Source organism: Ambystoma mexicanum, chromosome 1p (genome assembly GCF_040938575.1).
Source record: "Ambystoma mexicanum isolate Mex_15411 chromosome 1p, UKY_AmexF1_1, whole genome shotgun sequence".
Lineage (NCBI taxonomy): Eukaryota > Metazoa > Chordata > Amphibia > Caudata > Ambystomatidae > Ambystoma > Ambystoma mexicanum.
The window spans coordinates 1,209,955,204-1,209,982,828 of NC_090921.1; the positions used below are offsets into that span (position 1 = coordinate 1,209,955,204).

The window sequence follows — 27,625 nt, forward strand, 5'->3', positions numbered from 1 at the left end:
ACAAAACCCAGACCATCGTTCTTCGACTGCCAAGCCATAACAAAAGGGGAAAGACCATATGCAAATCAGGCTTGGCACCACCCTAAAAAGCCCATTCCAGCCCAAACTGCTTGGTCTGAGTTCAATATGACTGCAACTTGGTGAGCAACATCAATTCTCATGTGTGTGGGATTGCCATCTGGCAGGGGAGCAAAGCCCTGGGCTTATATGATTTTTATTGGTACATAAAATGATGCAGGTGATTCCTTCTGCAAAGGGATACTCTGTTGACCAGATACCCCTTCGTAGCAACTCCATGCCAAAAGCATAGTGCAATGGTGCCCTTCTGCATCAGTAGCCTGATCCGCAGCGCCCGCTCAGCTCGTAGTGCAGAGCAGGTTTCAAGGTCACAAGATGCTCACATGACCGCCGCAGAGACAGAACAGTCACTGCAGCACTGGGTTGAAATGTAAGATATGTCCCCTGTGCCCAAACTACGATGATCATGAGCACCCCATGCTGGTGGCAGGGTTATCTCTAAGAATAAGCTATGCCTCAGTTGAGGCATAGTGCATGGCGATACTTATGATCATGGCTGCAACAGCCCAATTGATATTACACATGTTGAAGTGTTGTTCAGGGTTTGTTCAGGGTTCAACTTCTTCTGTTAACGACCACAATGTAACACCATCGGGGAGTGTCGCGTCGGTGTGGTGATTAATGGAGAAACCAGTACCCCTGCCTCCTTGGTTACCAAAGAAAAACTGGTGGACCAGACATTGACTGCGCCACACAAGATCCAATTTGAAAATTGGCTCAGACAGATGGAAGCAAGACTTAACTGAAAATTTAGATCGATTGAGTTTGGTCTTAATAAGGATAATGCGATGATCCACTTTTTATGATCCATGATGAACATTAATAATGCAATTATTATTTGAACAATTAATTGGCACATCTGTTTCGCTTGAAGTGCTTACTTGGACACAAATCTGAGTATGGAGATGTTAAATGTATGCCTTGAATCATGTATGATATGTGAGAATGTATTTCTTGTCTCTTGCTAATTAACTTGAGGACATAATATAGTACACTTGTGATCTGTCACTGTATAGAGAACACAATATGGATGTATATCTGTGCCGGACAGAAAATTGGCATGAACCCTCAGGACTTCAATCTACTATGATAATGTGGAACAAGGTCCTCGTCTATGATGTGATATTATGTGTTTGCATATTGTATATGACACCAATATTACATCTTGGTATTAATATTCTACAGCTAGTACTATGTAGCAACGTTGGCACTAGTGTGTCATTTGAATGGACATCTAATGGGGACAGAACATTTATTAGGTTCGGCATAGGGAACATGGAGATTGCTCTTCATGGGGGCAGTCCACACACATGTTGGCATTAATTATTACCAATGGGGTACATGACAATTTCTACAAGGCGCAGTGTACAGCGTGCACCAATTAATAAATATTACACAAAATCTTGAAAGTGCACTTTCAATTAAGGCAATGTTTATTTATTAGCTAATTATCATCTTTAGACTTAGCGGGCCAGTTAAAATTATTAAATTCACACATTTTTACACTTACTGAGGAGATCGTTCTACTCTCCCCATGAACTAAAGACTCCATTCTAACATGGCGGCCATTGTGTAGGGCCTAGAAAGTGAAAAGGGACCATTTTTGGTTGCCCGCGAAACCAGGCATAACAAGCCAGACTTGCGCGGCAGTGTTTCTTTCAACACTGCTGACGCGAGGAACGCTGTGTGTTGTCTTAGAAGGTAAAATGCGGGAATGGGGACAGAGGGGACATTATTGTATGTCCGCGACCCTGTGATGAGACTGAGACCTTTGGGATGAATATGTTAAACCCAGTATGATGCGAAGCGCTGTCAGCCAACAGACAGCCTTGAACATGTTACTCATGTATTGAATGGGAAAGTCCTTTAAAAAGTACGTTTGGCGGATACATCAGCTTACGTAGCAGGACGCATTGCCTACTAACTGGGGGGTGTTTGAGAAACCAGGATTTGATGTTATTTTAATTATGGCACATCTGATTTTGGATCTGGGGCACACAGAAAATTAATCTGAACGTCTTCCAGACAAATGTGTTTTGTCATTTTAGGGATTATCCCGGGACATTTTGTGAATCCATTGTGGTAAGCTGCCTTTCTTTGTTTATTCAAAAGACAGTGCTTTTGTCTGGGGGAATGCCCTGATCTAGGTATTAGTATTGATCATGGGAGACGTCTATATTATTTTGACAATATGTACCAGCTGCAGCACGTTCATCAGTTGTCATCCCAGTAAATTGGATCTATAAGTAATATTGTTAATAGTTAAAACAATTAGATTGACCTTGATGTAATTAATTTTCATCATTGATAGACTTTCCATGCTAATTGACTGACAAATGTGGTGTTTTATGTATGGAATGAAAGGGCATCCAACATATATTCTAACTAAGCCTTATGTATTTTTCTTTTCTCTTTTCGGTTTTTTCGTGTATTTTGTTTGTCCTTTGTTGAATGTTGAAAACACTATCATCATGCATTTTTTCAATCCTTAACTTATTTCATCTCCTCTGTTGTTTATTTTATTTTACATGTGGTTTTATTTTCTTATGTATGTTTGTAACTTTGATCAGATTATGGACATGATATAATTGCCCAAATCATTTTGTTTTAATAAGGGTCCTGGAGAGGCCGAAACACGTGTTAATAATTAATGGGCAAAACTGTTTCGTTTGAATTGCTTACAATAGATAAACCATTTTGAAATCAAATTGGATCTTGTGTGGCGCAGTCAATGTGTGGTCCACCAGTCTTTCTTTTGATGTTACACATGTGTCAGCTCCGATGAGTAAGTTCTGCTATAGATGGGAATGTGTATTCGGGTCAGGCGGGACGATACTGCCACGCGGCAGGACAGAAACCCTGAGTACCCAGCCTCACTTTGATTTTCTCTGGGAGGGCTGTTAACCCCATCCCCGAGAGACCAACGCACAGCAGGCAAATGGCCTGGTCCCAGGTAACAAAGGAGCACACCCATTCAGGAGCAGTAGCCTCACACCAGCCTCACACCAGAGTGCTGCATTTCCAGAGTTCTTTATTATCAGTAGGAGGGAAGGGGATAGGCAGGTGTGCTCTGGACACTGTAAGAAGCCTTCCACCATCTTGATTACTGTCTCTCTTTTCCTTTCCTGTGTCCTACACTTCCTCTGGAGCAAAGCATTTTTGGTGCAAGATCAACAGGGCAAAGTCCATTCCAGCCAGGAGCAGGGATTGGTCCCCTAAAGCAGGCTAGCTTTAGACCAATCATATGAGGACTTGTGCCTTTAAAGGAAGGAATCTTGCATCTCTTTGACAGAATTCCCTCATTTCCTCAAAGATCCTTTTAGGCTGAAGAGCCATTCTGAAGGTTCTCACCTGGACTTCCTTTGGGTCAGTTGCACTGTAGAAGCTCTCCACCGGAGGTGAAGAAGGAGGGGTCCAAGACAGAAGGAATATCTGTCCCCCAAGCCATGTCCAGGGACATCGGCAGTGACCAATGCTGTGAACCAGGACCAAACATTAGCAGACCCTGAACTGGAGTATCCTTTCCCTGAGTCCTTTGTGAAGGCCTTAGAGCAACCGGAAGGCAAGACCAGCCAAAGCCCCCTGTTCTCCTGCACCACATCCCGAACAATAGGGAATGTGGTGGTACTGGTGTCTGCATTCCTCCAACCAGCTGAACTATTACACTGCATTTAAACCTGCTTGACACTGCATCGTGTCCTAGCAAAGCACATAACTTGTTAGGCCCGAAGCGACTGCTCAACACCGAAACCAAACCGAATCTTCGCAGGGTCAAACACTGACTCTAACCAGCGGTTACAAACATGACTTGGCCCAGCTAGCCAGAGAAACGCCACCTCATTGACTGCACATCGACGCACCCTCGATCACTACGTCAATGACCGTCGCCCACCGGCTCGAACCACTGGAGGGTCACTCACCAACCTCTCCCAGCGGCCAAAGCCTGAGTCGGCCTGGCCAAATTTGAAGTGTTTTTGGGCCTGCCCCAACCTGCCTCATTGAACAGCCACGGTTCAACCACACAGACAACCCGCAATCAACCCATGGTCAACGCCCGCTTGCTGCCAGGGCCTCCACGATCCTACGTGCCAGACTGAGCGTGATCAGCTCGCATCCACGTTTGAACCTGGTGCTGATGGGTCAGCCCACCAAGAAGTGAATCCATGTACAGTGACACTGAGTTGGCCCCTACGGTCCTCTTGGGCCCTAGAGACTAGTTCTGCTCCTACTTTCCTTTTTCATGGTAGTACCTTATCTACCAACCGTGGAATTAAACACAAAGTGCTACTTTCTCCAATCTGTTGCATATTGTTTGTTCTTTACTTTGGGGTGGTTTTTTGTATAGTAATCTATTTTCATTCTACTTGCAAATGGTGTGTTTTATAAAAGTGTTTACCTTTTTATAGAACCTTGTTTGGACAATCCCTTTATTTTGGACTGTGATACTGTGTTGTTTGTGTTGCTACTGGTTCACCTTCACACCCCTTTTAAGATTATAGCCTTCCCTCCGCCTGCGTTACCACAAGGTGAAGGAGGTATAAGTCTTGATAGTTTCTGTTTTACCTTTATGATTGCGTTTTGGTTTGTAGAAGAGTGAGGGCTGAGTGGGTCATTTTACCTACTCGTCCTTGTACTCCTGTTGCAAGACTTAGTAGAAAGGGAAAGTCCACATGAAGAGGAGTGCAGGAGTCCATGTCACAAATCTTCCCCTAGGAAAATATGATTTTGTCAAAAAGGAAGGGTAAGAAAGTTTGCCTTTTACTGGGTTATCGTGGACAACACGCTGCATTGAGTATGAGCTGTGGTGAGGAATTACTCCATTGCCTCTTTTGTGTTTCTTTTTGTTTGACAGTCTTGACTTGTGAGGAAGGGAGGAGCAGGGCTCAAGTCGAGGGTACACGTGCGGGCAGTGAGCCCACCCACTTTTTTCAGAGGGTGGACTCAGTCCCCCCGGCAAAAATGAGAAACATTGAATATCTTTTTTGAATTTAAAGCCGACCACAGGAATCGAATCACAGTAGGTCGGACACTTCTCCACTACATAACCTGATGAAAAATAACAAACAACTAAAGGTGAAATGTCCCATTTGGGTACTGCAAGTCACAGGGAAAACATTTGTATTGGTTCTTGGAGTTTAAAAAATGCACACCTTTTAACGTTTTCCCAAAAACACCATTAGAAGAAAATATCCTCTCTTGGTTTTGTGTGTGTTGATTTTATGAAAGGCAAAAGAAAAATCGTCCTGTGCAATTTGGTTGGTTATCCAAAGCCAATTTAATGAAATGTGCATATTTCACCTCGATGTGCTAATTTCTGGCGACGTCCCATCCCATTGCATTTGTTGATGAGTCCCCCCACTTTCATTTTTAGGACTTGACCCCTAGGAAGGAGGGCAGAAGGGAGGAGGGGACACTTAAGTTTGTTCTAAGAAAATTTAAAGAGAGTATCCCTGACTGATTCAACAATGAATGTCAACACATGCAGTGAAACGGCAGTGATCTTATGGCAGATGCCGAATAGTGAGTCCCTGTAGACAGAGTACCCTCATTTATTTACTCCAGTGTTTTGAGTCCTTATAGCACTGCTCATCTTTCGAGTGGCAAAACACTGGTGCCCTCTCCATACGGTCTTCCACTTCATAGGTGAGAAACATTGCCTCCATCATCCAGGATGGCGCTTGCAAGGTCAGCCGCTTAGAGCAATGTCCCATGACTGCTGCACAGGGGAAATGCTTTTAACTTGAAACTCTGAACCATAGCATCCTACTTATTAGTTAGATTTTTTTTTTTCTTAGAAATATCCCTATTGGGGGCTGGCATAAACACCCCATAGCAAGATTTTACAAAGCCGAAGACCCTGAGGAAGACTGGGAATAACAGATACCCCAATTGTCGAAACATGTCAGTCAATATGGAGGACAAGAGAAAGATTTCAAAAATGATTTTGAATACTTTGGTGTTGTTATGCAACTCAATGTATTGACAGTGAATGATCATACATAAGTTGTGTGTTTGTGAGGATCACGAATATTGTGGCAGGTAATTTTTCCTGGGTTTAGGATTTCGGTAAAACATGTTAAATAAATGAAAAACTTAGTAACATCTGGAATGTTTCTCTAAAAAAGCAGCTCACATCACAAGTTAAGTTACACAACGCTGTACTACTCATAAATGGAAGTTCCAGGATTCCAAGCTTGTAAATACTTAAATCACGTGTTAATCTTCCAGCGATGAACTTTATCCCCAGGACAAGCTGCCACATGGGAAAATCAGAATTACCTGCAGGCCGCTGCCTCTGAGAGTCTAGTGGGGCTCTGGAAGGGCCATTTACTAGCCAATGAATTATTTATTACCTTCCGCAAATCCAGGTAACCTGTGAGTTATTGCCCAGCAGGAAGGGCATATGTTATCAATGCAAGTTCTAACATAGCAACAGCTGAGTTAGCACACGCATGGCAATTTATTGCACTGATCCATCAATCCCGCTCTTTCTCTGCGCTCTTCAGAAGGATGCACTTAGCAAAGACACATGATCCCTCTCCCCGCACTGCTGCCAGACACAGGGACTTACGTGCGAAGAGTCACCTGTAAGCGTGGAGGTTGTCACTTGAGGGCACAGGAGTCTGAACTCTTGAACGCCAGTGCTGCCACATCATATTCTCGCACTCCTGTCCAATCGGTGGCCTTTAGTGGCAACTGGTACCACCACATGAATTGCAAATAGGCAATACAGTGGCGATCAAGGGGTTGGCCACTACAGGGTTTTAGCCTCGGGAGGATAGCTCAGCAGCAACGTGCTCGCCTTGGAAGCAAGACAACACAGAGCAACACAGGTTCGATCCCTGGGTCCGCGCTTAGAAACCTCTGGGTATTAAGCGTGTTATAAATAACCAATCATATCATATCAGGGGAGGCCTGATGGACCCCGAAACATGCTCGGTGAACTGCCGGGTGGGCTCAGGTTTAGCACGTCTGAGAAAGATATAGGGGCAGATTACAGAAACTTTTAACCGGTGCACGTGCACTTTTGCACTAGGTCAGAGTTTGTCCTAGCACAAAAAACATTGAGGCCATATTAGAAAACCCTTCAACCAGGATGAGTGCAATGTTGCATGTTATTAGCACTTGGTCAAAATTGCCCTATTGCAAAAAATCATATACTTTCAGTGCATTTTTGCACCAGGGCAAAGTTTGCCCAAGTGCTGATATAATTCTGTATTCGCACTAGGGCAAAGTTTGCCGTGGAGCAAAAATGCATTAAAAGAATAGGGTTTTTGAAAAAGGGCGAGCCTTGCTCTAGTGCTAATATCATGCAAAATTACACGTGTCACCGTGCAAAGGTTTTCTAATGTAGCCCCAAGTTTTTTTTTTCCACTAGTGCTTATCCCATGTAAATGTGCACCGGCACCAGTGAAACATTTCTGTAATCTGGCCCCTGATTGGGATGTGTGGCGCATATATTTAGGCAACATTTTGAGAAGCGGAAATCATTGGAATGCTACTAACAAGCACTGAATGGTTCGAAGGGGCAAGAGAGGAAAGCAGAGGGACCACACTCCAGTGGGGTCTTGAAAGGGACTGGGACCAAACCATCTGCTTCTCACGCCTCACCCATCTTCTAAAACACTCTCCTCAGACCGGGGGATTCACCCAGCAGCTCGCTGCTCATTTCACTTCCTGCTCAGATTAAAAACAAAGCTCATTGCTATTCGCGAGGACACTAGAGGACGTGCCACATGTCTGTCTAGCATGGAACCCACCTAAAATGCAATTGGTGTCCACACTATTATTAGCCGCAGTGCAACACCCCTATTTTGTGTGCAAGAATCTATCTAAAATGCTCATTTTCCGTTGCGACAAGATGAGCCCCCCCTTCTCTTCAAGTGAAGGGTGCACATTTTGAGGGCATCAATGTGGTTTCTCGCCTTTTATGGGGGGTGTGGGTGTCGTGAATGGCTTGCGGCAGAGGCTTTGCTAGGGGTAGACTGAGGGGGCTATAGCCCCGGGTCTTTTGTTTGTAACTCCGGATAGAAGCTCAGGGTCTTCAACCAGAAGGCTAGGAATCCCTGAGTCCCGACAGTCCTGACATTAGCGTAGCCGCAGATCTTTTCCAGACCTAGCAACACCCCTGGCTTGCGACAGTGTAATCTTAGTACCACTGCCTATGATTTTGAGCGGGCTGCTTCAAAAAACTACCGGGACCCATAACAGAATGATCACAGGGACCATGAATAAAGAAGCCACCTTGACAGCGCCTGTTTGACCAGAGTCTTGAAGCTCCCACCACTGAATGCAAAAATATCCTTCGCCCAATGGCAAATGATGCCTCTTAGTGTGCCGACACAATCCTGGTCAAAGGTCCATTAATCCTCCCCAGTAAGAATAAATAATCCAAAGACATGCGTCAAAGAGTCCTCTTTAGTGAAGCAACACATCTCTGATGAACAGAAGACAGCTATAATGAAAAGAAAAAAGCAACCCATCACACTGGTGGGTGAACAAACAATGTTTGCAACTCAACTGAAGAGTGATGGCTGGATTAATCAAAAACCACTGGCATGGTTTGGGACAACCACAGGCCATTGTTTTTCTGCTCGCCATCCTATCACAAAAGGGGAAAGACCATATGCAAATCAGGTGTGTTCCCATCCCAACAGGGGCAGTCCAACTCGAACTGCCAGGTCACATCACTTCTGCACAAGACCATAAGCGACCCCAGGCATGGTTCGGCCCCATAGGCAATGGTGCATGCAGGGTAGAAAATAATGGTGTGGACGGTTACCCAAAGTAATGCCAGTTGTTAAGATTCATTCTAAAGCTTCCACCCACCCAGATTTTTGTACCGCTTTCTCCAGTACTGTTATATTGTGTTGGTTGCTTGTGCATCCACTAGCATGGTTAAACAAAGCAAGCCAGTATCAAACAATGCCCAAAGACATGGGTAAATGGCATACAGTATGACAACACGACCATAGGCTTGAGTAGACAGAGCTTAACCAGGACAATACAGCACAAGGGGTCGATAATCTGGCATTTTCAGGGTGGAAAGGGAACCCAAAGGCACAGTGAACAGATGTCACACAAGGTATATAGAACTTTCACAGACACGACTCTACTTGAAAGAAAACAAATTAAGGCATGGTTGAGTGAGGCTTCACCAATGTGAAAATACACGCCGGTATGGCATGGGCAAACGAAGAATAACAACAACTCACTTATGGGCATGGGCAGATGGGATTTGCCAGTGTGAAAACACAACAGAGAGGCTTCTTTAGACGTTGCCCTGCTCGTGCAAAAATACCCCCCAGAAAATGGCAAAAAGAGGCTTTGACTGTGCAGTAATATCAGCAAGGGGCCATGGGAAAATGAGACCTTCGTATTGCGAGAACACACCCAACAGCATAGGCAGACAAGGCCATGACATTTCAAAAACACTGCCGGGCAGGAAAAACCGGGACACCCTTTTAAACTTTTCGCTTTTTAGAAGCTGCACTTATTGGCTGCAACAAACAAAAATGAAGTGACGTAATCCAAAATGGAAGACACGGTTTATATCAACTGAGCTTCCCCTGTAGCGGGACAGTGCCCAGAAAGCAGAGCAGGATGGGAAAAGAGGCAAAGCTAAAACTCCTAGACCCAATAGAATTCAAAAGAAGTGGGCTCCGCCAATCGGGGCTCAAGATGGCTCGAGAGGAGAGGGAAATTAGTCATTATCTGTGGCTGGAAGAGCAAATACCACGTTACTGTAGTGAGTAGCTGATGAAAACAGCCCCTGGCGCCCAGAACACGAGACCATGAACCTGAGATGCGTGCCAAGAAGTCTGTAAAATGCCTTCAGCCTCAGTTTCAAGTAACGGGATGGAGGCGTCACATACAATCCAAAACCTGCTGAATGAAGCTGGTGTTCAGGAACAGAGCTGGAGAATCCTCAGATCAGAAACCTAGGGAGTTTCTCTGGTGAAGGGCGTTATGTGCCATGCCTCGGGCTTGAGGTCTACGGTTGAACTTTCAAGAACCGCCAAATCAGCTTTCCGGTGATAGTCCCAGAGGGAGCATGGCTCGAGTATCCACACCTATCAATTTTCATTAATCCAAAAGTGGGAAAGATATGGCCGGACATAGGTTTGAGTGCACTGCCTAGAGCAGCACCTCACCTGTATGGATGTACAAGGGTGAAATGCCACCGGGATTGTCTGTGGTCCCCCGCAGAGGTGGGTGTGGCTTAGAAGCACATGTTCAGTTGCGCCGGTGAGGGACAGGACAAAGACTGACCTGCCTATCTCTAGGCACCTTATTCAATGGCGCATTCAATCCACTAGTGGCTCGGAAGCTTTGGCTCATGCTTCCAAATAAACCTCTTTGTATTATTTTAGCTGTTGTGTGTGCTGAAGTGCTGGCTATAGCGCAAAACTATTTTCATGGGAAGTGAAGATGGGAGCAAGGCGAGATGAGAGGATCGACACCCAGCATATGTGTTGTAGTATTTACCAACCCGTTGACTGACATGCTAGTCCCTATAGCCACTCCCACTCACTACCTGCCCCTCCCTTGTCCAAAAACAAACACTCCTGGGATCTCATTGGGTCTGGTTCTGGGCTTTATGAGTAGACTTCCAAAGGGTTAGAGTTTAATTGCTGTTGTTAAAAAAAAGTGTTAATCCAAGTGTGGCTTCAGCCACTTGTTTTATAAGCAGCCTGTGAGTCCTTGCATATGTCCCTTGCTCTGAATTCCTGAGGCCATCAAACAGTTACAAGACAATGGTTTGGCCTCTTGTGTAGACATTAGATAGGCATTTGACAGGAGCTGCCATAACATGCAAAGGTATTACCACGATCTGACAGCTTTTGCCATCTTATGGGCAGGTAATACGATTTTGGCAGTGCCTGGAAAATGCATATCCCATGCCTACATAAAGCCAAAACCGTTGGCTTTGCCAATTCTTGTTTTTCTAAAGTAAGGTGCTCCTTAATGGAGGATTTCACTAAAACACACATTGGCCATTTAAAGGTTTTTGGGGATGCTCTCGCCACTACACTTGACAAACCAGGTGCCAGTGCCTCAAGTCTCTCACTCTGTTTTATGTTTATGTTGATCGTGTTTATATAGCGCTTTACGCCAAAGCGCTGTACATTATGACAACACGAATACAATAACAGTAGAAGCAATTACAAGATATGAGTCAAACCAGTAATACAGCAACTAGAACAATTTCCCAGTGGAGATAAATGAGGGAAGAAGGTGTGGAGAGGGGAATGGAGTGGGGAACAGGAAGTGAGATAAACTGAAGGCGAGAGAGGGGGAGAGGGGGGATAAGAGGAGACAAAGCAGGGGTAGAGAGACAAGATGAGGAGGATTAAACAGGGGTGAGGGAGTGGGAAGGGCAGGGGAGGACCAGAGTATCAGGGAGGGGAGTGGAGAAGAAGAGATTTTAAGGAGACACGAAAGGAGGAATAAGTGGGGATGGAACGGATAGAAAGGAGAAGAAAGTTCCGGTGGAGGGGAGCAAGAAGCTGAAAGGAGCGAAAACGAGAGGAGGCACATGGGGACGGGGGAACAAGGAGAAGGAAGTGATCTGCAGATCTGAGGGAACGGGAGGGAGTGTAGAATGAGATGAGAGAGGAGAGATAAGGGGGAGCAAGTTCATGAAGAGATTTAAAGACAAGACAGAGGAAGTGGAATTTGAGTTGGGAATGAAAGGAAAGCCAGCCAAGCTGTGAGAGCAAGGAGGAGGCTTCGTAGGATCCATAAGCGATGTGTTCATAGCACCTATTTTATTTATTTCATTTGAACATTTATAAAGCCCACCATAACCCTGAGGTATCGCTATGACTTAAGAAGACGGTTACAGTTACATAAGTGCATTAGGTTACAATATATGCAGAAGATTGGTGGGCAAGTATATGGTGCCAGCCACATATTACACGGCGGTAGTTACATACAATTGCCTAGTCAAAGTCAATAATCAAGTACAGGGTGCCAGCCACTTGTTGCATGGCGGCAGCTGCACATGGTTGCATGGTCAAAGTAGGTAAGCAAATACATGGTGCCAGCCACATGTTACATGGCGGCAACTACAAACAGATGCAAGTCAGAGTTCAAGGGTAAGTGCCTGGTGCCAGCCCCAAGATACATGGAGACGAGCTACACATCAATGGTAAGATAATATCATCAAGGAATAGCATGGTGCCAGCCCCATGTTGCAGGGTTGCCAATACATACTAATACATTGAACTAGTAGTAAACATGGTGCAAGTCTCTATTTGAGGGCGGCTACAACACACACTTACGGGGAGTCGACAAAAGAGGGATGGTGGCGCAAGCAGCATGGTGGGGACCAATGGGGTGTGGGGGATCATCCGCGCATACAGGCAGCCTAATAAAGATCACTGGAACACTCAGAAGTACAATGGAACTAACGTTCTATTGCTGAACCTCTGTGGAGCACCTTGACACAAGAAATATTGCAGTGTCACAACTACAACTATTGCTAGAAGCACTTTTCAGCCGGACACCTTGACAGTCAAGCTTCCATCTACGTCTACTGATGGTAGCCGAAGACATCATCGTTGCCGAGACTCGCACAAACTTCATAACAGCGCTTTTCCTCCTAGGCCACCAAGCTGCATATTTAAATGGTCCAGCATGAAGTATAGACATAAACAGTCATCAACAGATTTCAAGTGGGTCATTGGTGCCCGCAGACCAGCACTACACGAGTTCAAGTCACTGGGAAGGGCGAAACCAAATGGATCCATTACCTTTAGGTTTGTCTAGTCACCTCATTAAATTGGTGCTCTCCCACCTATTTCAATATCTAAATGCTCTCTGCTCTTCATAAGCATACAAGAGAGCCTCAGCGTCTCCTACTCCTACGCCATCAGCATACAGATCAGTGGATCACAAGACCAGTCTTGCCCACCACTCCAAAAGCTAGGACATCCTACAGAAGAATTTTGAAGGAAGTGGTCTTAAACTCAAAGAGATCCCACTGTTAAACAAGCAACATGCTCCACTCCCTCACTGGATATTCTCCCACCCCGCCACCACTGGCGGCTCCAGAAGCAAACTAGGAGTATGCAAGGACAGTGATGTACGTCTGTCCGCATATCAGATCATAGTTAGCAGAGAAGCCTCTTTTTCAACTAAGAAGAAACCCTGCCATACATACTGTGGAAGTGGACAGTAGACACACTGTAAACACCTTAGTTTAACACCAATCGACTATTGTGGATCCTGTCTAAAGATTCCAGTTGGATCTAGATCAGGGGTGTGCAACCTATGGATCTCCATATGTTCAGGACTACAACTCCCAGGATCGCACACCATCGACTATGCTGGTTAGGTCCAATCGGAGTTGTATGATATGATAGGATATGATGTGGTATTTATAACACGCCTGTACACAAGTGTTTCTAGGCGCGACAAGACAAGGAGGGGAAAACAAAAGGAGGACCAAATAACAATCTTACTAGGCCTTGTGTCATTCAGATTGCGCAAGTGCGGGGAAGAGGGAAGGGGAGAAGTGCCAGGGGCAGGGGGAAGTGCAGTAAACTCACAAGTGCAGCCAGCGGGTGGATCATAAGTGCAGAGAGAAGGGACTGTAGGGTTGCAGAGGCAGACCCTTAAGTGCTGAGGAGCCCGGAGGCAGTGTGAGGGCACCTGGACATGTAGGAGCCTGGGCCCGAGTTCAGAGGGTGACCAGTGTGTGGAGCAGTCAGGGGCATCAGCAAGGGAGAGGAAGAGAGAAAACAGAAGCGAAGAGGATGGTCGTGAGTTACTTCCGGAACCAGAGGTGGTTCTGCAAGAGGCAGTTTGAGAGAGGCAGGGAGGCAGTTCCAGAGGGAGGCCCCAGCCGAGGAGATAGATCTGCACCCAACTCTCTACATGGAGAAGCGTCTGACCCTCAGAGAGATGGAGGTGGATGAGCAGAGAGCTCGAGAAGGAAGATGTTTTGGAAGAGAAAATTGGAGGTAGAGCAGCCCCAGACCACAGAAAGCCTCGTGGGCGAGACAGAGGGTCTTGAAACTTGATCCTTGCAGCCACGGGGAACCAGTGAAGAGATTTGAGAGCTGGAGAGATACCATCCCTGTGCTTGTAGTCAAAATATCTGGAGAGCTAAAAGGTAGCAGACCATTGGTCTAGATTATGATTATAGTTGGTTATTTATAACACGCTTAATATCCAGAGATTTCTAAGCGTGGAACCTGGGATCGAACCTGTGTTGCTCCACGTCGCCTTGCTTTCAAGGCGAGCGTTTTGCCCCTGAGCTATCCTCATGCTATTGTAGTTGCAATATGCATGTTAGCATAATTCTCATGTACGTAAATGCGTACCGGTTGACACTTCCGGGTAGAACATTGTAGTCCTGTTTGGGTTAACCATTGGGTAAGGGCAATAGGAGCAGGTTTTGACCTCTGATGTCAAGCACTGATCCAGATTATTGGGGGGCAACCGCAGGTTTATGGGCACATCATTATAATTAAACCACTGAAAGATACTGATCAAGCTGTTCTGCACCTCAGCACAAGCTTGACAAATGTTACCAGATTGCACTGCTGATAAACTAACTGCACAGAGCATCCGCATGTATCAATACGTTTACATAGGTACATGTTAATGACATGCCTTCATGTTGACTATAGGCATCTGAACATTGGAACGTTATTGGCTTATTGCTAATGCGAGTCATTGCTATTGGGTCCCAGGCTCATTTTAGGCACTGGCTACTCCCACATGTGTAATATTGAAGAATCGGCACGACTTCACATTTCAGCTATTCAATGATTACCCATATATTTATATTCTGATGATACATATGCAGATACAGCATATTGACTTCTAGGAAATGATAAGTGGCACGTAGTCTAACTCGATGAAGGGTGTAATGCATCACACACGCACAGATTCACTTTAGGTGTTAGAGTTCACCTACATACACTATGGCACATATAGGTGTCATACCAGAACAGGTTACATGATGTGTGCAATGCATTGCAAGTCATTGTCTCAGCGTTCTAAAGGCAAGTATTGTTATGGACGCGTTTTATTTGCTTCAGATCATACTCTTTTGTGATCATTAGTTGCGCATCATACTTTGTTGGCGTTGGCAAATAAGGACGCACTTTCAAGGGTTGCCTCAATGTCCTCTGCACGGCTTCGGGGAATACTTGTTCAAAAGACCGCAGAAGGTCAAATGTGTCGAGGCTGGTGCCTTTCCTGAAGGAAAGGAAAGACACCCAGTGTCCTGTGCCCTTCACATAACGGGGCGGGCACCCCATAAGGGCCAGGATACAACTGAAGAACCCCTGCCTCACCTAAAGGTCCCCATTCCTACTCAGCAAAATCCGCCCTACCTCACCCACAGACTCATCTGACCCACCAACCCCTTCCTTCCTATTGCCCTGTTAAAACGCTTCATCTGTGGAGAACACGCTTCTCTGGGCAAGCCTGCGGGCCCTGTAAGATTGCCCCACAATGCGCAGGATCCCTTCCTTCCATCAACCCTTAAAAGGCTCACAAATCATGACTCTTCTCCGGCAATCTGCCACAACGCCTGGGAGGCGAGGGCATGACACCAGGCAGAATGCAACACATGGAATGGACATAACTAGCTAGCATGATATAACAAGCATGCATGATTTGCATGATTAAAAGAGTAAGCATGATGTGATGAACATTTGTCGAAGCAGCATGCTAAGAAAAGCAAGCATGTTATCACACATTTGAATGATAAATTACATGGGCATAATGTAACAAGCCAACATGACATGCATATCAGCAAATGGGTATGATGTAGCAAGAAAGTACGGTCTAAACAAATCTTCCATGAAATAACAAAAGATCATGATTTAACAAGCATGCGTGATGTGATGAACATGCAAGACATAACAAGCTGGCACGATATTACTAACAATCATAATGCAACGAACATGCATGTTATGACAAGGGAACATGATGTAATTAACCTCCCATGATATAGAACAGGGCATGGTGTAACAAGCAAGCATGATGCAACACACATGCAGGATGTACCAAACAGGCATGAAGCAACAAGCAACATGAATGATATATTCAAATAGGCATGATGCACCAAGGAATCATGGTGCAACAAATGTGCCTGATATGACAAAAAGGAATGCATGCTGAAGCAGGCAAGCATGATATACTGCACATTCATGATGTAACAAGCAAGCAAGAAATCATGATACGCCCATGACATCTTGCTTGCTTGTTAGATCATGAATGTTCAGTACAGAAGGGGAGGGTGAACTGTCAGACATCCCATGACATGGTAAAGAAGAGCCTAACACGTGGCTGGCCCTGTCTACACCCTACTAGCCTTCAATAAACCCCTGCTTGGCATGACACTCAGCTTTCCAGAGCCCTGGCAATCTTTGGCAGCAGGAACCTAACATGTGATTAACTCCACCCATCCCCCCTTCGACTTTTCAGCGAAGAGCTTGAAAAACTGGCAGACTGTGCCTCAGCACTACTGGTCCCCAGACTGCCATCTGGCTGACTCTACCCCAGCCCACCAGGTCTTTTCCAGTCACCAGCTTGTCAGGAAGTCCCACTAATACTTCCACCGGTGAGCGAGTCCTCTTGTGATGGTGGCGTTGGGAAAAGAGATGCAGGTTGGAGGCAGTGTGAGAGGGAGTTGGAGGAGTATACCGCCTCTAGGCGCTAGCAGCAGTGGGCGGGCCTCTGGCCCCAAAGTATACCTCGGTGTCCGTTGTTCATGATGACGGGTGAGAGTAGTGCTGCTGGCGGGCAATGGGCCAACCAGATCCTTCCAGGCTGATGTGGTGCATCCTCCCAGGTAACCATATGCGCAGTGCTCCCCTTCCCCCACACCCACTTCCCAGGCAGCCATACTGCAGGGAGGGAGGTCTGCAACCGTGAGCCTTGAATCATTCACGAGGGCCATGAATCTTTCATCTGTTTCTAATAGCCTGGAGTGATAGCCAGCCGGGGAAGGCGGTCCTACCCCAGCGAGGGGGCGGGGCAAAGATAAGTGGACTCGGCGTTAGGTCCCTTCCACAGACTTCTTTTTTTGTTATTAACTGTTGTGGGGTCCCTGGTATTATGTTTGGGGGTAGCTTCCGCTGCTGCAGTTAATGTTGTCCCAGGTGCGCGTGGGTGAAGGAGACGCGCGCGCGCGCGCCTGTGTGTAAACAAAGGACGAGCCAAAAACCAGAAAAAGAAGTAAACATAGACTTACGCTGTACCAGCTCTGCATCTTCTGAAAGAGAAAGAAGAGAAAAACAAGATCAGAAAGTCAGCACATCACCTTCAGAGAGTTCAAGTAGGGTGGTGCTCTACTCAGGGTCCAAACGTGTTAATATCATGTCTTCTACTAAACAAGGAATTCCTCGTAGGAAGCGAACACAGCTATATATAGTGTGACAGAAACAGCTCTGAGGAGCGGAAGTCATCCAATGCTTTATAGTCAGATTTGATGTGATCAGGAACAGCACAAGGACAGCATTGCGGGTAAAAAAAATGATATGCCCAAATGTAAAATATACCATGCAGAGCCACCGTCCCCAGAAACAGACATACACGCATATATCAGTTACTGTGGTGTCCACTTAGTTATGTTGCCACTGAATATCAGTCCTACATTCAGTCCTCACAAAATGCCCGTCCACCAGGTACCGTTTATTTGTTTGTTTGTTTGTTTTATTTAAATAGCGCACCTGAACCAGGGGTATCTGGGAACTCTTAGTGGAATGTTACCATAGGCATAAAGTGTGTTCATGCATAGACATTATAGGCAGTTATAGGCATACGGTGTCACAGAATGACTCATATGATTCTGTGCCATGCAATACTTGCCAGTCTGCTGCTGTACCACTGAGGGCATGGACCCCTCAGTTGCTGTTCAGCAGGGTGATTGCCTCTTATGTCATGGTGGTAATGCACGGTGGACTCTGAGTAAGCCTGTCTCATTATGCCTATTACTTTAGATCGCAGTCCCTTGTGCAGAATGATCACCGCCACTTGCACTGCAACATTACTCCCCATCACCGCAGCATGAAAGTCCCGGCCATCAGTTCCTAAGCGACTGAGCGAGCGCCCATCAGTTGGCTACCTCCAGAAGTTAGAGGAACTCATAATGTCTGTCCCATGTGCTGCCCTCTGCGTTTCTCCAGTCACCTGCCACCATATTTTTCCAGGACAGACCCTATGGGCACAGCTCACACCATGGGCATATGATAATCCCAAAGAGGCCACCCCCAACCCTAATAGGAAGCCCTTCCAATGAAAATGAGACGAATGCTGCACACCTGCTTCACCCTGGCCTCATTATTTAGCTGCTGCAGGAAGTTTTCTCAGCAGTTCAGGCTTAGACCATTACAAAGCAAGGGGACAAATGATATGATATGATATGATATGACATTTGTAACGCGTCTATACACAAGTGTTTCAAGACGCGACGAGGCAAGGAAGGGGGACCAGAGGGAGGACAGCGACAAGGATCTTACTAGGCCAAGTGACATTGAGATTGTGCAAGTGCAGGAGATGGGGAGGAGAAAAGTGCCAGGAGAAAGAGGAGGGGGGCAGTGCGTTACATGAGAACAAAACAATAACAAGAAGTGCGCCAGCAGGTGGCAGGTACATGGGTAAGTGCAGACAGCAGGTGTCCAAAAGTGCTGGTAGGGGGACTGTAGGGTTACAGATATAGACCCAAGTGCAAAGGTTGCCTGGAGGCAGTGCGGGTGTGCAACTGGGCGGGCAGAGAACTGGGCCCGAAATCAGAGGGTAGCCAGGTGGCCAGTTCAGTATCAGATAGGAAATCAGCAGGGGAGAGGAAGAGAGAAGGCAGAAGCAAAGAGGAAGGTCTTGAGGTGCATCTGGAACCGGAGATGGTTCTCCTCAAGTTTCAGAGAGGCAGGGAGGCAGTTCCAGAGGGAGGCCCCAGCCAAAGAAAGATCTACCACCAACTCGTTTTTTGGACAAGCGACTGACCCTGAGGGAGTTGGAGGTGGAGGAGGGAAGACCTTGAGTAGGATGGTATTTGCGAGAGAGAGTTGGAGGTATTGAGGACCCCAGGCCCCAGAAGGCCTTGAGGACAATGCAGAGGGTCTTGAACTTAATCCTTGCAGCCACTGGGAGCCAATGCAGAGATTTCAGTGCTGGAGAGATACAATCCCTGGGCTTGAGGGGAAGGACAAGTCTTGCAATCCTGTTCTGGATGAGTTGCAGAGGGCGGAGAGTAGAATCGGGCAAATTTAGAAAAATGCTATTGCAGTAGTCCAGCCTAGAGAGAACCAGAGCTCTGGAGACAGTGAGCATCTGGCGGTAGGAGAGGAAAGGAAGAATACCTCTGAGGAGGTGCAGTTGGTAGTTAGACTTCTTAGAGACATCAGAGATATGAGGAGAAAAGGAGAGTGTGGCATCGAGGATGACCCCAAGGTTCTTAGCCTATGCAATTTCAGTTTTCAGTGTTATTGGACTGATCATCCTATCTCCTCACCCGCATCCCCATTCTCCCACTGTCAGGAGACTTCTCTTGCCCTTCCTGCAGTCACCAAACTCGCTTTAAGTCAAGATATGGTGGAACCAGCTTCGTGTGGCACTTTGAGGAATTCACCTGCAGCTTTTATATTTCCTGCACCTCATTTCATCATGAAGAGCGACTGCAGCATTTCAGCATAATTCTGAAACCAACGAGATGGAGCTGCCTCGGCACCAGGTGAGTGGTGGCCAGCAGGGTTATGAGGAATTTCATTTTATTTTGGCATGTTGCTGTGTGCACTATGTGAGAGGCGTTTGAGGCTTGTGGGAGACCTTTGGGACGAACTACCAGGGTTTCTGGCCCTTGCTTCGATCGCTTGATGCATGCCTCTCACTGACCCAACAGGCATTTACCTGACAGGTGTAACAGGCCACTGAGCACAGCATCTGAGCAACCCGGGGTGAGGTGGGAGGCAGCGCTCAACCTGTCAACCAATAATCTAATAAAGGTAAAATAGATCTCTGGGGTCCTCAATCTTTAAGCAGCCCTTTTTTCTGAACCCAATGTTCATGACTTTCATAATCCTTACAATGTAGCTTATGGTAATGAAGGGAGTCTCCAGACTCCCTTTCCCACATCTGCATATACATTGGGTACAATGTGAGTGAGAGAGCGAGAAAGGGAGAGGGAGAGATAGGCAGGAAGAGAGAAAGAGACAGAGAGAGAGAGAGAGAGAGAGAGAGACAAAGACAGCGAGAGAGAGAGAGAGAGAGTGATAGAGATAGAGAGAGCACACCTGTCTGCAAATGGCCAGCCGTAGGAGCGCAGGGAGTACTTGAGGTTGTTTTTCCCTGCAAGGGCTACTCACCTCCCTCATCTCACCAACTCCACTCTAAGATCTCCTACCACCTTACACCACACACACACATTTCCCCCAGACGTCCACCACATCCTAGCCATTAGCACATCAACATGAATCCAGCTGAGACTAAGCTTTCCTCTTCAGCCGTATCATACTCTCCCTACATCAGAGGATAACCAGACCCAAATTTCTGTAGATCATCAGAGCTTGGGCTCCCACATTTAGATAAAACACGCACAAGTGTTGCCACCAAACCGACAGTAAGGAGATTGGCATTCTGGACCTGATTACTTCCTTCGTGTACCCATCGACACAAGGGGGCGGGAGGTTGCATCAGCCGCTCCTGCTAACCATATAACGAATGCTGTTTTTTACACAACCAAGCATTGCAAGGCCAACAAAAATGGCAGAAGGGCACTATATAAGACCACTTTAGATTACATCAGAAACCCAGCTAGTTGAATTACAAACACATGAAATAAGAACATATTAGGAAGGACATCACGCAGGTCATCACGGCCAGGATCTACAGACATGGATCAGCACACAGGTAAACGCTCAAATTCAAGATGTGGGTTTATGGACCAGCACACAGGCACCCTCACAATCAGGATGTGTGAAGATGGGCTAGGATCACATTCAGGCCGTGAAGATGGAGGTGGACCTACACAGATAACGGACAGGTTGTGAAGATGGCGGGACACTGTGCACAGATAAACAATCTTTGGGTAGCCCGTGTCCCAAATAGGTCCCCGCTTGATAAGGCTTCATACTTGTCCCCTAGAGGAAACCTAGGAATAAAAACACAGACACCACGGTTATGAATAAAGTACTGTACTTTATGTAGTGTTGTTTATGTGTATGGACCAGTCAATCCAGCCTATTATCGGGGCTGGATGGAACGTGGTGTGGAAAAAAAGAAACAAAAGGACAAACTCCTCTGCCTTACAATGGGCTGGGCAGGGAGCATACAAGAAGGGAAAAACACATTAGCAAAGAAAAAGAAAACCATTCGGAGAGAAGAGTGGAAGCAAAAGAAGGAGGAAAGAAGTGGGTAGTGAGAAAAAAAAACCTTCCTGGGGGGTCTGTGGCCTCAAGCGGTGTCAGTACCCAATCTCGCCCCTGGTCCTTTTATGATAGTTGGCGCATGGCTTGTGGTACTCTCTGCTCATTTCGCCAACCACAACATGGCGTTTTAAGGAATTTGTCAACCAGGACATCACTCCACAAACCCGGATGCGGAATCAGCTGATTGTCCTTGTTGTTCCCCCCTCCTGCCTGTTACTATTCCGCGAATCTTCATCCTGTTTCCTAGTTCGCTCCTTAGCTGTGGCTTCCGTACTCTGCTTCCTCTTGCCTTCTGATGTCCTGGAGCTCATTCCTGTTGGGCTATCATCCTGCCCTCACCCTACATCCTCTGGGCTCCTAGATCTGGACCTTCACCTACGGATTCGACCAGACAAGGTTTTTTCACTCCTTGGAGATTCTCCTCAGGGTTTTTCCTTCTCGGTGCCTGTTCACTCTGTTGACTTCAGACAGCCCTGGCATGGGGTGAGGAGAGACCCTACTTGCACGATAGAAAGACGGCTGAGAAAGATCGGGGTAAGAAAAAGCCTAAAAAGTGGCTCCCCAGGGCCTAAAGAACTTTTTTTGCAATGGGCCACTTGAGCTGGGTGACCCCATGACCGTTGGCAGCTGTAAGCCTGCTCAGGGGCCAATCTGGATGGGCCCATGTGCAATAAAGGCCTGTGCATAGAGCTGCCCGGGGCAAAAATTCTATGAGCTGGCCAGACTGGGCCACATGTGGGATAGCAAACCGAACCAGGAAATGCTGCCTCTCCTGGTCTCCCAGTGAAGAAATTCCTCCTGGGCTGCGTATACCATGCAACCCGAGAGGTGAAGATTGAAGTTGATGAAGTCTGCCATGCCTTCAGCATGCGAGGTGGTGAACACATCCCTGGGCTACCGAATAGGCCATGGGGAAGGAGAAGCTGAGGTCGGGAAATGCCCGGGCTGCACCGTCCGGGTGAAGAAATGTCCTGGGCTGCCATTCCAGCGCAGCACTGGTGAATCAGGGAGCTCCGTCATGCCAACCGGAACTCCCCGAAGATCCATGGAAGAAGAGTACACTGGGTGCGGTGGTGATGACAGCAGTATCCCCTGGGAAACAGGGATGCCGCCTAAAGATTAAAATGATGCTGCAGGGTATAGTGGTGATGTGGGTGGTCCCACAGGCTATGGTGACCGCCTAGAAGATGAAGAATGACTGCTGGCTGCGACGGTGACGACAGGTGGCCCCACGGGGGAAGGGACTCCCGTGACGAGAGAATCTGCTGTTGGGATACATGAGGGTCACACGCAGTGCGTCGGGTGGCCTCACGTGGGGGACGGGCCAACCAGAAGAAAAGAACTGGGCCTGGCCCCTTATAACATAAATGGAAGAAAAGAACTTGGGGAAGATGTACCTAATATCATCAAGGGGCAGGCCAATAGGGTACCTTAAGGGGTGGCTGACTGCAGTAGTCAGTCCTATGTGAGATATTTTATCATATGTGTAATGTGTGTGTTTGACTGTTGCGTATATTTATGTATAGAGGTAGATGCCTGTTTATAGTTGTAAGAATGAGTATTGTATAGAGGAGGTTAGTGGTAAGAAGGGGAATGTTATCTAAGAATAATTCAGTATGAACTCATAGTAGTTGTGTTAAGGTTTGGCTAAGTTTAGTGATAATCTTAGTTTGCCTTAATGTTTTTATTATTCTCTTGTGGCCTCTATTTTTCTTTAAAAATCTTAATTTCATTGTATGAATGATTGAACTATATGTATGATTCAATGTATGCTTTTATCGTTTTTCCGTTTTGTATAGTGTGATTAGTATGCTCGATGTATATTTTAAATACTTTGTGATCTTATGTAATGTGTTAAAAAGTTTTTCTATGAACTAATATACACAATAAAAATAAAACAATTAAAAAAAAGAATGTTATCTAGCGATAATGATATGTTGGGGATATGTAAGTAGGTGTGAGTTTATACTGTTTAGATTAGGGAGTAGGCATGTGTGCACCCTGGCATGAGGTAAGGAGGGAGGTGGGGCCCTGCCTCAGCCCCCCTAGGGGGAGTCACCATCCACGGAAGCAGTCTTCTGGCCTCATGCATCAGTGTGTGGTACCAGGTGTTAGAAGAAAAGTAAGGTAGCATTACCTTACTAAAGGCTACAGCTCTCAGTTGACCCTTGGCAGGGTTGCGAAATGTTATTCAAATATACAATCAAGTATTAAATATTGATTCAAAGATATGAAATGGTTGTATTGTATTCTTCAACAAGAAATGTTTTATTCACATTTCTAGGTTTAGTATCGCCAATTCGATTTTCATATAGTGAGGCAACTTCGAAAAACATAGGTTGTTTCATCAGTAAGCACATATGCCAATGCATTTCGGTCTATGACCATCGTCAGGGCCATGCTTTAGTGAATATACCAACAACTGCTTTAAATTGGTTGTCCTCTCGTATCGGTATTCTCAATAGTTGTCTCCAACATTCCTTTGTGCGCAGAGCTCGCACGCAGAACCGATCGCGTTGAAAGCTGGAGACAACTATTAAAGCTCTAGCCTTTAGTAAGGTAATGCTACCTTACTTTTCTTCTAAACTGTTCATCGAGATCCGGATGCCATAGGATCTTTTTTCAGACTGGAAGCTCCAGGTTAAAACATCTATAAAAATCACGCAATATATTGTCATTGTAGCAGAAATCCCTGTGGTGCCCGCCGAAAACTCTGTACTTCTGGTACCAGGTGTTAGCCACGGTGTCTGCTTTGTCAGTCTGTTATTAATTGCAATGTAATGCTATGATGTTGCCTTTTATATAGTGCTCACCTGCCATTCAAATGAACCTCTAGTGCTAATGATTTTAGCTGGCTACTCAGTGAGCACTCTTCATGGTAGGACACTTGTTCACTGAGAATAATACATATTGATTGATTGATATTTTATTTCTATTGCGCTAGTACACAAGTGTTTCAGAGCGCGACCTACACAAGTGTTTCAGAGCATTCCGATGTTGCCATGTTCCACAGCCTTCTATTCACACCTAGAAGGAACACATCATCCAGCAGGAGGTGGCACAAAGCGTTAACTGGGATTCTTGGGGAACGATTCCAATGAGCAGGAAGGCCAAACTGACCATCCGCTCGAAAGGGGAACCCACAGTGAGCCACGTGTAATGACCCGCAGTGAAGCCCGCATGAGTGGACCATAGATTTGCTGGACAGGGACATGGGTTTGGAGCACCACAGATCCATCCCTCGGTTTTGGTGGAATGAGCACGGTCCCCCTGTGGCGGAAAAGCACATTGGCTGTCTCACATTAGTGATATTTAATTAGAGAGAAGTATACGGGGCACCTCCTTCAAGATCACATGCACCACAGGGAAAGGGTCTAGTGGGGACAGTGAGGAACTTCAAAGGTTTGCTCGAGTGCACATTGTAGATATTGCATGTTGCAGCCTAAGTGGAAGCCGACTGGCTAATATGTTGATACGTGCACTTGAAATAATGTCAGGGCTGAGGCATGCAGAGGTTTGGCCTATTTCTTACCCCCATGAACACACACACCTAAAGGTTTATGAAGCAGAACGAGGCTACATTGCACAATCCCTCTTTGTATAGGTAATACCTAATACAACTATGTAATAGATCAGTAGAAGCCATGGGCTCGTGATCCAAAGAATAGACTCAGCAGATACTGCCTGGCATCTCAGGTTGTGGGTTATGCTGTGGATTAACCTTGGTGTGAGCAGATTGGCATGCACATGAATATTTCTCCGATGGTATGCTAAAATAAATAGCAAACACGCTTGAGTGGGCACCCATGCCACAGAACAGGTTTTCTTGGACTTGTTTGTCATCAGTGCGGGAATCACTCTCTCTCTCATGGCGTGCTTTCTCAGATTTCTCTAAAACCGAAGCGCTAAGAAATAGGTTACCCTCCAATGGCAGACGCTATATACAAATTGTATAGTTCTAAACCACTCCGGGATTCTCCATTTTAAGATGGTAATAATAACATACATTCTGGAAGAAGTAATTGCTTATTTTCGGTAATACTCTTACTGACAGATATTATCTTCCGAAATGTCTAAACTGTGAGGCAGATACAACAATCTTAAAGTGGCCACTAGAGGACGATGTAACAACTGGCCTGACTGCATCATGTTGAACGCGTCACTGCTAGTGATGCCGCGGGTAGATTTATTACGCCTCTTACTTCCCCTTACCTTAGTTCCAGGTTTCAAAGCAGAAAGGAGCACATTTTTGGCAGATAGCTCCCCACCCCCTTAACATATTCCCGGTCTTTTAGAACCAAAGGATGGAGGGGAAAAAATACTGAAGAAGCAACGTGTTTAACCATGCCACGGCCTTTGGACATACATGACGATTATAGTAAAGGGGTCAATTTTTCAATTGGAACATATATTTATAAAGCAAAATAGGCACGAAAGGAACAGAAGTGATCATTGGAGTCCGGCTTAAATGGGCCTGTTCCTTGCTCTGGGCCAGTTTATAAAGGGCCTTTATATACAACACAATGCAGCTGGATATTAGGAAAAGCCCCCTTCATTACGAGTATTAGCAAACCCAACAAAAGTTTTTTCTCTATCTGGTACTCCCTAAATCTGGTGATGTAGTAACCAAGTGCCTTCTCAGGGTCGAGTCATGCTGGTGTAAAGGGATCTATGAATGTTTCCCGACTATTTTTTCCGAATGACATCTCGCCAAATTATTTTTCTCCCGATTTTACCTTTTTTTATGCACAAAGTGGGAGGATACCCCCTCCTGCGTACTCCGCTTTCACCCATTATATATATTTATCTTACCCAAACTTACCATCTATTTTTTTGCGGCAAAAAATTGGTACAAAAGGCAGCAAAATAAATTGAGACACCATATGCCAGAATTTAGAGTCTGACTTTCCAACTCACAGTTGGCCCCTGCTATATAAGATTATATACATACATACATACCGTTTCCTTGAAGAATACAAATATATATGAAGTGATGGATGTAAGGAAGATGGTCTTCCTAGTAGAAGCCACAAAGAACAATGGAAATTCCTTAGGCACAGCCATTTTGGAGTGTCATGGTACGTTTTAGGACTCAAGGTAGGGCCACAGCTTTTGTAAGGGAAGGGATAAACTAACTCTTTCAAAAACTCGAAACCCAGTTTGAATAGCAAAGTACGAGCACTGCAGAGTGTCCTTTTGCTTGCTGATGTTATAGTCTTTCGCTGTGCTGACAGCTGTTTTTGAGTCTCTTCTCTCACTTCATAAAGGACACTCCAAAACAACTGTCATAAGGCATAATACCGGGTCAATACAGCACATGCTAGAAAACCTTGATTAGAATAAACAGCTTTATTTGACTGCCTCTGGTCCGACATGGCCATTTCCAGAATATCCCCAAAACAATCCCTATTCTGGTATGTTGGCCTTTAAATAGCAGGACATGAATGCTCAGGCTGGTCAGGTTTGGAAGAAGGACCTGCCTACCTTCTTGTGAGTGGTTCTGTTATGTTATATGGCATTTGTATAGTGCCTACTGCCGTTGGTATGGCCTCGAAGTGCTGTGGGGATGAACAACTTTTGAAAGACCGTGGACTGAGATGTGAGATGTGGAGGTAGGATTCTAAAATGGATGTTTGCATTTTGAGCCAGCATGAAGGTAGGTAGCGAGTGGTTAGGTGAGTTCCCTGATATTATAAAATGCATGTGTGAATTTTTTAGCCGCCCGAAGTTAAGTGGGGAGTGGCTAGGTCCCTACTAACAGCGCATAGAAATCGGTGGAGAGGATGGGTGCCGTGGTGTACTGTCAGAAAAGAAGGACAGTCAAGGAGATTGATTATGTGCACAGCTGGTCCGATTTATTTCGCAGGACTCAGCTGCATTCTCTTGGAAGTAGTGATGTGTGTTGGGTGGGTGAAGTCGAGCAGTGTTTACTGCAGATGTATGCGGGTGAGTGGCCATGCCCCGGGAGGGGTACAGCTATGTTTCATTGTGATGCAGTGCAAGATGTTATAGAGAAGCAAGGTTGAGACCTGGCTGGAGCAATGTCTTGCAGGGATTCTTATAAGGCCTGACAAATGTTTCTGTGGGTGACTAGGTTCAGCCTTGTTGACTCATCAGGTGCCCCTGCATTGCTGTCAGGTGGTGGTAATAGTTCA

The 27,625-nt window shown here is 45.9% G+C and overlaps 1 protein-coding gene across 9 annotated transcripts in view; it reads right to left on the bottom strand.

Moving 5' to 3' along the window:
• GRAMD1A (GRAM domain containing 1A) overlaps nt 1–27,625 on the bottom strand; it is a 1,703,145-nt gene that overhangs the window by 224,766 nt on the left and 1,450,754 nt on the right. For 8 of the 9 annotated variants that reach the window (XM_069604939.1, XM_069604941.1, XM_069604937.1 and 5 more), the window contains one exon: nt 17,300–17,320. In XM_069604939.1, coding sequence (XP_069461040.1) covers nt 17,300–17,320 — 21 coding nt within the window. The remainder of the gene's footprint in view (nt 1–17,299; nt 17,321–27,625) is intronic. The other variant, XM_069604938.1, reaches the window with a different exon arrangement.